Source organism: Platalea leucorodia (assembly GCF_965183815.1).
Source record: "Platalea leucorodia genome assembly, chromosome: 19".
Lineage (NCBI taxonomy): Eukaryota > Metazoa > Chordata > Aves > Pelecaniformes > Threskiornithidae > Platalea > Platalea leucorodia.
In genome coordinates, this window is record NC_138841.1 from 230,978 (window position 1) to 240,921 (window position 9,944).

At 57.9% G+C, this 9,944-nt stretch overlaps 2 protein-coding genes across 3 annotated transcripts; both read right to left on the reverse strand.

Moving 5' to 3' along the window:
• Nucleotides 1-1,872: 1,872 nt before the first annotated feature.
• FANCE (FA complementation group E) lies at nt 1,873-6,519 on the reverse strand (the record flags this gene model as incomplete). Of its 2 annotated transcripts, XM_082330361.1 has the most annotated exons (12): nt 6,441-6,519; nt 5,754-6,003; nt 4,829-5,462; nt 4,705-4,746; nt 4,332-4,391; nt 4,100-4,243; nt 3,899-4,022; nt 3,218-3,293; nt 3,018-3,084; nt 2,794-2,919; nt 2,556-2,650; nt 1,873-2,372 (listed from the first exon to the last, which is right to left on the reverse strand). In XM_082330361.1, exons 2-12 carry the CDS (start codon nt 5,975-5,977, stop codon nt 2,369-2,371), a joined length of 1,596 nt encoding a protein of 531 aa, XP_082186487.1. In that variant the 5' UTR covers nt 5,978-6,003; nt 6,441-6,519. The 2 variants fall into 2 exon arrangements, with proteins under 2 accessions (XP_082186487.1, XP_082186488.1); XM_082330362.1 differs by lacking the exon at nt 1,873-2,372 and having other exon boundaries at nt 2,552-2,650.
• Nucleotides 6,520-7,236: 717 nt separating this feature from the next.
• On the reverse strand, nt 7,237-9,929 carry LOC309598889 (putative E3 ubiquitin-protein ligase makorin-1; the record flags this gene model as incomplete). Its single annotated transcript, XM_082329916.1, has 8 exons — nt 7,237-7,392; nt 7,486-7,615; nt 7,703-7,813; nt 8,066-8,286; nt 8,400-8,491; nt 8,734-9,029; nt 9,139-9,258; nt 9,859-9,929. 8 exons carry the CDS (start codon nt 9,927-9,929, stop codon nt 7,237-7,239), a joined length of 1,197 nt encoding a protein of 398 aa, XP_082186042.1.
• Nucleotides 9,930-9,944: the final 15 nt, after the last annotated feature.

Consider the following 9,944-nt stretch of genomic DNA (forward strand, 5'->3'; position numbering starts at 1 on the left):
GTTTCTATTTATGTCATATTTTGGGCAGCCCTACAATAGCTTCAATATACTCAGCCACTAATTCACTGGTATGTAAATACATCAACAGTTCAGCTCCCTGGAGGTTTCTTTCCTCCAGCTAATGTAGACTTTGAAGCCTCATCAGTCCACTGTCACCTTAAACAGCTTAAGAGATTCTTACTATAAAGAAATCTGTGCTCTCAGCATTAAGATCATCACTTAATGCTTCAGAGTTTCATTCCTCTGGCTGGATCTAAACATTAATGAGCAAACTTGAAGCAGTAACATGCCACACCTACATGTTTTAATCCCTCTTCTCCCTTTGTAGATGTAAATGTTTATGATTTTTAAATAGTTCCTGAAGTATGCAATGCTTCAAAATGGCCATTAAAAGTCTAGTGCTACCTCCCTCAGAGTCCATACACCCTCTCCCATCGTTATCTTTCCAGTCCCCTGGCTAGAAGGTGCCCAGATGAGGTTTCCAATGGGTGTTTTCAAGGATACAGTATAGAAACCTGGAAACAGTCACACTATAGAAGGACTTTTTATTAGTGTATCACTAAGTACCTTGCAATGGGAAGTGCCATTATTGCCATGTGGAAAACGAGAGATGTGACACAGAGCAGGGCCACTTGCAGGAAAAAAAAAAAAAAAAAAAACAACCAACCAAAAAAAAAAAAAACCACACCACACACAGAAAAAAAAGGCAGATTTAAAGTGGAAAATTCAAGTTTACCAGTTCATCTAAACTACACTCTTCTGCATCCCGAGATTTGTAAATCCCAGCAGATCACTGCTGCATAACCCGAAAATCAGCTTAGCCGTCGGAGAGAAAGGCCAACGTGCACAAAATATACCACTTGTGCCTTGGCTCCTTTGAACCAAGATAAAATCACGATGGTCAATTAAGCCTAGTCCAGAATTATCATCTTCAAACAGTCTCAAATCAGTTTGTGTCTTGATTCAGTGATGTGTTAAGGGCATTAAGAACTAAGGACCTGTGAACTCCACCATGCAGTATTGCTTGCTCTGGGCCATCACAGTGCTATAAAAACACTTGAAATATGGAGATTTTGGAGAAGATGACTCTTCGCCTTGGGTACCAGGCTGCTACTGTGAGCAAGGAGAGGGAGCTTTGCCAGCTTTGTGCAGACCTGGAGCCATAAAGGAGCAACCTGCTTCATCAAGTGCTGATGCCGGTAAGGCATTGTACTTCTCAGCTGTGAGAAACAAAACAAAGATACACACAGGAAATATTGCAGCCATGTCACTCCATTTTTCAAAAAGAAGTGGATCTAGGTTGATTAAAACAAGTAGGGACACCTGCAAGCCAGACTGATGAGACACATGGATGCTCAATCAAGCTCATCAGATTTACAAAGTTATCAGAGATGCTGGCACAGGGTAGGAGACATCATGTCATCCAGCATACTCATCAAGCCAAAGGGGACCTGGAAGCAGAGAAGGGCTTCTGCTTCTTCTACAGCTTCTTGCTGCCCAGTTGGGTAACATGAGGACCTGCTCAATGGAAAACCACTTTTTAATAAGGGAACATACAGGGAAAATGGGCAATGTTTCCTCTCCAAGGGGAAATGGCAGCTGGCCTTAGGCCCAGGATCGCTGCAGCCCACCTTCAGGCACTCTTCAAGTACTTGTGTGCCAACATTACTCCATCGATGATGTAAAAATAACGGATTTTTTTGTTTTCCTGATTAAAAAAAGCCACCTTTTGGACACAGACCATCTACAAAAGAGCCACCTTTATGCAATTACACCCCTCCAGGCAATGCACAGCCCAGCCACCCCTCATGCCCATGGGCCCAGTGCCAACATGGGGCAATCCAGGGCTTTGTGGTGCCCACACCGCTGAAGTTTGGGAGAGGAGAGCCACTGCCCTGAGATGTCCCACAGCCCGGCCCCTCCACAGCTCCTCCTCTGCCGCCATCTTGGGAGAGGCAGGGAGGGAGGCGCCGTGTTGAGCATGGCAGGGCGGGAAGGCAGGAGTTGCCATCTTGAGTGCGGCAAGGTGCGCGTGGCGGCGTGCTCTGAGGCAGCCCAGAAACAGACCAGACAGAGATGACTGGAAACTTATTCATTGTTTAACGAAGAAAACCCTCTTCAGGCCTCAGGGCGCGTGTGGGGATGGCGTCGCCCAGCGATAGCCCACCTCAAACCAGGCTGGCCGAGTGCAAGGAATTGCTGCAAGGCCTCAGGCAGAGGCATGGGCACTCTGAGTGCCACAGCCCACACTCCATGGGTCTCTGTCACACTGGTGGTGAACCCCAGTGAGGGACTGGGCTGCAGCTACCACTGCCTAACGAGCATCCTCTGCCCAAGGAAGCCATCTCCTTGCGGTTCCCTTTGGTGTTCACCTGGGAGGAGGAGAGAGAAAGAGGAGAGAAATCAAGAAACCGGAAACTTGCTGCCAACCGCACTCCGGCATGGCTTCTGCAGGCACTCGGTCGTTTCCCACCACCCGGGGCAGACCAGGAGCGTGGAGGCTGCCATCCCCCACAAGAGACACCCCAGCCTGGAGGGCACAGCATCCATCTCACCTGGCTCCTTCCAGCATGGCCTGCAGCGATTTCTTCAGAGCCGCGTTGCTCCGATCCAGAGCAGCAGCCAGATGGCTCCGGTGGGCTGGGGTGAGCTGGGACGGAGAGGAGCAAGGTGCTCAGAGAGCTGCACTGCCAGGAGCCCACCTGAGACCCCTGGACCAGGTCCTGGGTCAGCTGCAGCCCTGGCTGACAGCTCACCAGCTGGTCTGCAGGACCCAAGCCTGGTCTTACTCACCTGGCTTTGGTACATGGTGAGCATGGCTGTTACCAGCTTGGCGTAATTCAGCGACATGGTGAAGGCTGGGGCCTGCCGGCACAGACTGAGGACCAGGAGATCGAAGAGCTCGGGGGGCAGCACCTCCTGGAAGAGAGCCATGAGTGGCGAGGAGAGCTGGTCCTTGCTCCAGCACTGCTGGGGCTGGCAAGGAAACCTGGGGGGACAAGGCAGGGTCCCCTCACCTGCCGCCCCAGCACAGCCTGCACCACTGGCAGGAGCTTCTCTGACAAAGGCACCTCCAGGACCTGGCTGCAAAGGATGGTGAAGAGGAGATGTGATGCTCACAGAGCCTTGCTGGTGCTCCTGAGTGGCTGGAGCCAGCTGGACCCATCAAGGCAGGCATGAGGGCCAAAGCAGAGCTGTTGCCCCTGTAATGTCTTACCTTAGCACCAGTCTCACACAGTCTGGCTCCAGGCACTCCTCCACAAGCTCACACACCAGCTTGGTCTGCTCAGCACCTGTAAGGGCAAAGCAGAAGGGGGAAGAGCCTCCAGAGGCTGCCAGATCCACAGGGATGTGCCTGACCTTTCCTGGCACCCCTTTGCACAGGAGTACATCCCAGTCAGGACACCCAGAAACCACATAGTGCACCGTTCTACTGTTCAGGATAATCCAGCTTCCTTTGCCCCTCTGCAGCAAGAGTTTAATTAGCACCAGCCCCTAGGAAAAGGGGATGCTACTGTGGCAGAGATTCATGCAGGACCATCTTCTCATGCCACCCTGGGGCAGTTTTGGCCCCAGCATTAGGAGCTGTCAGGAATCCTCAAGTCCACGGAGGGATGGTAGCTGTTCTTTGGGAGAGCTGAGGCTGGAAACCAGCTTGGCCTCCCTCTCCATCTCAGGCATCTGTAAACCCACCTCCCATCCTAAGTGTTCACCTGCCCAGATAAAAGCAGCACCATCCCGCTGTGGTTCCTAACACACATTTTGGGTGATAAATGCCTCCCAGCAGACAGCACTCTGCAGGTGGGGCTTCCCTTCCTGCTGGATGCAGCCCACAGCCCCTCTCCAGCTCCTTCAGGTGGTCCCAGAACAAACCATGCCTCCTGCAAGCCCATCGCACCTTCCCCTGGCTCCCGCAGGACTGCAGCCACCAGGACTTGACAGAAGGGCTGGGAATACTTGGAGCAAAATGAAGCAAGGGCAGCCATGAGATGGCGGGAGGGCGGCTGGGTGAGAGACAGGACCTACGGACAGAAAAGGCAGGAGATGGGGATGGCGGTGACGGAAACAGGGTGCAGGAAACCTCTGTCCCTGCACTTACTCGCCTGAGAAAGAGCTGCTCTGCCAGGATGGCCGCACTGGTGTAGCTGAGGTTGGGGGTGAGAGCCAGCAGCCAGCTGCAGAAATGCACCAGGATGTGCTCTGGGCATGTGGAGAGCTGGAGGAAGCAGCACAGTCCCTCGAGCTGGGGATGGCAGAGGGGACAGGGACGTTAGGGACAGCAGCAGGCCCTCCGCGGCACCAGTGGTTGCAGCAAGGATGCTGAGGCTCACCTGGCTGGGAGAGCAGTTGTTCAGAACATGCAGCTCAGGTGGGATGCTCAGCTCTGAGTGCTGGAGGGAAACACAGTCCTTGAGTAATACACCAAATAAACCAACCCACAAAATACAGCTCCAGGGCTTTTCTCTTCCCTACCACCCACTGCTTCGGCCAGCACTGACCCCACAGGCTGCCCATCATACAGCAGTTCCCTGCAAAGTGGAGGCAGGTGTTAGTACCTGAGCCCAGAGGAGATGGCAGTGAGGCTTTTTATCCCCCTCCAGTTGTCCCAGTGAAACCCACCTCTTTTCCCATCCCTTCCAGAGGCCCTGGCACGAGCCTGTTCAGACCATCAGCTCCAGTAGAGAGACAGAAACAGCCACTTACGTTGGACTCCTGCAGCAGCATTTTCAGCCTCGGTCCATGCACCTGCAGAAAATGAGGTGAAGGAACAGAAATCAGTCTGTAAAGGCTCACTGGCTGGAAGGGGAAAGCAATCCCTGCCTCGTACCTGGAGAAAGGACTGGACCTCCGCTGCCAGCTCTGCCTGGGAAATCTTCCTGGGCTCCCCGGCAGCATCCTGCTGGGAGCTTTCCAGAGCAGCTCCGGCTGGGCTCTGAGCAGATCTGTCCCCTGAAGTCTCCTCAGGCACCTCCTCTTCCACCCCTGCTGCATCCCCACCCTCCTGGGTTGCCAGGGAGTCAAATGAAGCCTCCTCCAGCAGCAACCTCTTTCCCTCTCTCTCCTCCTCCAACTCCAGGCTCTCCTCCGACACTTTCTTGCGCTTCCCACCTTGAAACACAGAGTGAGCCACGTCCCCAGTGGCACCGGGCTGCTTGCTGAAGCACCAGTTCAGTTTTCTTCGCCCCTCTGGTTTGTTCTGGGCAATTTTCTGGCACAGACACCGAAGCTGCTGCTGGCATGTGGAAGACAAGGGAATGGGAGGTGGGGAACGCTCCTCTCCCTTCAGTCCCTGCCAGAGCAGATCCCCCAGTGTCTGCACCCAGGGATCCACGTGGGAATCCTGCTCCATTGCCTGGAGCAGCCGGCTGAGGCAGCCCCCCGGCACCACAGCTTGCACCACGAGGAGCAGGGAGAAAAGGTTTCTCTGGCACACAACGGGGAGCAACAGCAGACGCGGTTTGCTGGAAAAGCAGAGAAAAGGGAGAGCTGACACATCAGAGCAAAGCCCCGAGTCCTTACAGCCAACCTGCCCTGCAGAACACGGTCTAACAGGATTAGGAAGAGACGAGGCAGCAAACGCCTTAACCAGCTTTTGCAGACACAAGCTGGAAGACCGGAGGGACCCTGCTATGATCCTGACTTCACGTACGGACTGCTGCACCGGGGGGAAGAAGATGCACGGTGCTGAAGTGGGAACCCGACATGCCAAACCTCCCACAAAACACAAAGTTTTGGAAACATGTCCGACTCACACAGCCAGGGCCCCCTCCGGCCCCTCCAGCATGGGCTCCTTGGCGCACAGGGCTGTGGTGAAGGCCTGCCAGGGAAACGCCTGCCCCAGTCCCTCGTGGGCCTGGACCCGCTGCAGCATTCGGAGGGCAGCCGGTGTCCCAGAGGAGCCAGAGGCGAGTGCGTGGAGCAGGAGGCGGCACGGCTTGTCAAAGCTCTGCAGCCAGGGCAGGCACGGGGGCTCCATTGCTGCTGGGGGGGCTTCACAGCCACCTACAGGAAAATCGGGGAGAGTCTGACATGGGTCATACTGAGAAGGGTGCAGGGAGGATCGGCACATCCAGGACCCGGCCAGCCGTGCTCTGGAGCAAACCCTGGGGTCCTCCCTCGCCGGCTGCAGTTTCGGGGGCTGCCCTTCCCTGCGCGCAGCGCGGTCCGTGCTTATCCTCATCACCCGAGGATGCAGAAGCATTACCGAGGACCACAGCCGGGCCTGAGGACCGGGAACTCCTCTGAGCCCTGTAAAACCACTTCGCTCGCAGCTGCCCCATCACCATCTCAACGTTCCCCCCGCTGCCCTCCCGGGGGGCCGAGAGGGAAAACCCCCTGAGTGCTGCTGGCGGTGGTCCCCCCGCCCCACTGCGGCCCCCCCTCCGGGAACAGACCAGCCCTAACCCCCCGCCCCGCGGCCCGCGCGGTTATTACCGTACCCCGGTTATCAGCTCCTGTCTCCCGGCAGGCCACGCCGAGCGCAGCCGCCCGCCCCCGAGGCGGTGCGCCCCGGGCAGACACTCACCGCGGGGAGAAGACGGGCTTCCGGGCCCGCCCCTCTGGAAAAGCGCGCCACGTATGCAAATCAACCCCGCATGCAAAATTTATGCATTATGCAAATGAACCCTTAAAGCCCAACCCTAACATCCCCTCCCACTCCCGCCCCTAGCGGGGTGGTGTATCCTCCCCGCCCCCGGAAGGAAAGCCCGCAGGCAGCGTTACGTTACGCAGCCCATTTTATTTCATAATTTCCAGATTTGGCTAAAAGCAGTTTAAAACCATGCCCCACAGCTGCCGGGCTGCCCCCGCCCCGGCCCAGTGTGCATTAAAAACCCCCACTGCACCCCAGCACCCAGCCTAGCCTCCGGCGAGGGCTCCCATGGGTGCAGACCACTGCACCACCAAGGAGGCAAGGGCAAGAGAAGGGGGGGGCTGTGCCCCACTGTCCTGAGACCCCTGCAGCTCTGTCACACGCACACCCCCCCGGCTTCCTGGGTGGAGCGGGGATGTGAGACCTGCTGGGGGTTCAGCCATCGACATGGTGGTGGCTGATAAATACCAGCCAGCCAATTTCCCCATCCCATCCCACCCCACCCCTGCAACACCCCCCATGCCTGGAGCCACCCCAAACCAAAGCCAGGAGCAGCTAAACACATCAAAAGCAGATGCTTCCCCCTCCCCGAAGAGGTTTCCTTGCCACCAACAGCACCCAGGCCCAGTGGGGCACCCGATGGCTCAGTCAGAGTCGCTGAAGTCAGTGAAGAGCATCTCGTAGCCATAACTTGAGTATCGAAAGTCCGTCTCCATCAGGGCCAGGGTGAGAGCCCATTCAAGCATGCAGAGCTCCTCATCCTCCTCATCAGAGCTCTCTGAGGGAGAAGGGCTGAACTCCTGCAGCACAGGAGAGAGGGTGAGCCCCAGCCTTGAGCTGCATTGCATGGCCATGCAGTGCCCCAGACCCCCAGGATGTGCCGCCCCACTTACAACAGGCATCCTTGGCCGCTGCTGCCTGCGCTGTGGCAGCCGGCCAGCAGGCAGCTTGTGCAGGTAGATGCAGTCTGACTTGAATGGGCAGCGGCCACGGTTCCGGACAAAGAACTTGCACCTGATTTTCCTGTGGGATTCAAAGCACAGTTGCAAGCGCAGCTCCCGGAGCAGCACAGAGCCCACAGTCCTGCAGGCCACAGTGCCATGCACTCACCCCATCCGTGCCTTGAATGTTTCGATGAGCTTCTCCTTCTCACCCACGTCCGAGACCCAATATTTGTGGGGGATGTAGTAACTGGAGGTGACCCGGCACTCTGGGCAGGCCCTGGGTAAAGGTAATTGGGTGAAGGTGGGTCTCCCGAAAAGGGAGCAGGGAGCACGGGCTCAACAGCCATGCTGGGTGGTCCCACCACCACGGCCTCATCTAGCATCCCAGTCCCCATCACAGCTCCCAAGCGCCTGTTCCTGAAGGAAAGTCACTCCAATCCCAAAGCCACATTGCCAGACCCAAGGAGCAACTTTCAGGATGCAGAAGGGGTGACTGTGACTGCCCTGCCATGTCCCCATCCCCACTCACTTAATGACCACACTCTGGAAGTCCCGGCTGCAACGCCACTTGCGGATGCAGCCCACACAGTATGCGTGGCTGCAGTTCGGGAGGATCCCAAAGAGCCGCTCCTCCGGCAGTGGCTTCTCGTACACCCGGTCCATGCAGATGCCACACACCACAGCCTCGCTCTGGGCCCTCAGCACCGCGGTGGAGACTGGGGCTGCCACAGTGCCCGACTCTGTGGCGACCTGCAAGCAGAGCAGCACAGCATTGCAACCCCCCAGCTCCATCACTGCTCCAGTCTAGGGGACCGATGCAGGGTGACGGGAACTGCCCAGTTGCAGGAGACCCCCAAGCCCACCTCTGCAGGGTCAGTCCATGTCACTGTCTCCGCCACTGCCTTTCTGAGGTCAGCAGAATTTGGATCCAGCCCCAGCCCTTGCAGTTGGGAACCTGCAGGCAGGAGAGCTCTTAGAGGGGAAAAGCACATCCTGCCCCATCGTCAAAGAGGCTCGGAGGCCACAGGCTTAACACCTAAAAAAGCTGCTAGTAGAGTTTTCCACAGCCCCAGCTGGGCCCTGCCCAGAGATGAGGGAGGAGGATTTGGGTTAAGGGCAGACACATCCACAGGATGCTCCACCGTGACCACCCCGGTACCCTCAGTGCCTCTGGTCCCCAGGCACCCTAGCACCTACCTGAGGCACCCTGAGCTCGTGCAGGGACAAATTCTCCGCCAGCGGCCCCATGGGGGACGTTATCAGGTGCTGGGATGTTCTCCTTCTCTTTCTCTTCCTCCTCAACCTCCACACTCGGGAACTTGAAGGCCACATGTGTCATGCTGGGGACAGGGTGGGCCGAGCTGCGCCCAGCTCCCCCCCAGCGCCAGGACACTGCCGCAGGCACACTCCTGGGCTCCGAGCCCCAGCGGCTGGGGGGCACAGGGCCGTAGCGGGTCCCCACTGGCACCGGCTCCTCTTGGATGTGCTGGTAGCTGGAGGAGCCCAGGGACAGACAGATAGAGGGTCCCGTCAGCCCAGCATGACGCCTCCTAGCTCCCAGTCCATCCTCATGGCATCAGGCCCCCTCCTCACTCCCCTTACCTGCACTGCTCTCCGTAGCTGCAAAACCCACTCTGGAAGTACCTGCAGATCTGGGCTGACTTTCTGTCGTGCGAGAAGCGGCAGTTCTGGCCCCATTGACAGGATCCGCGGGCAAAATTCCTGCCAGCCGGAGAAGCCACATGGCTGGGGTCAGATCCCACCCCAAAATTCCCCCTAGGTACCAGCTTTGCCTGGATGGGGCCATATTTTTGGAGCCCCCAGGCTGGTGTCTGGGCTGAGGAGCCCCTCACCAAGGGTAAAGCCCAGCAGGCAGCCAGGGCTCTCCCTGCCCCATCCAGCCTTATCTCCCGGCTAATTGCGAAGCAAACGAAGCCCAGGGCTGGGCCGGCTGAGGGGGCTCAAGCAGCCACTGCACAAGGCTGGGGGCTCTCCCCGGTGCTGGGGAAAGCATGGAGACAAGCCGGGCATACGGAGGGCTGGGGCAGCCCCCTGTTCCCCGTGGGGGCGTGGAAAGCCGCAGGAGTCCTCGGCTTGGGGCTTGCAGGAAGGGGGTGCCCGGCCGGGGTCCTCCAGCTCCAGAGAGGGGGCAGCCGGACGCACAGGCTCTGTCCCCTCCAGCCCCTCACCCTCCAGGGGAAACGGGCCGGGGGGGGCGGTTCAAGGGCATCACAAACCACCCTCCGCCCCCACAGCGAGGGGCTCGCAGCCCATCTCCCCCAAAAGTTGCTCCCAGCCGCCCCCCGCGCCCGCAAGCCCTACCTGCACAGGGGTCTCGGACACCCCCCCCGGGCCCTTAACGCCCCAGATGCCACCAGGGCGGCCGACTCCATCTCCTCCCCGGCAGC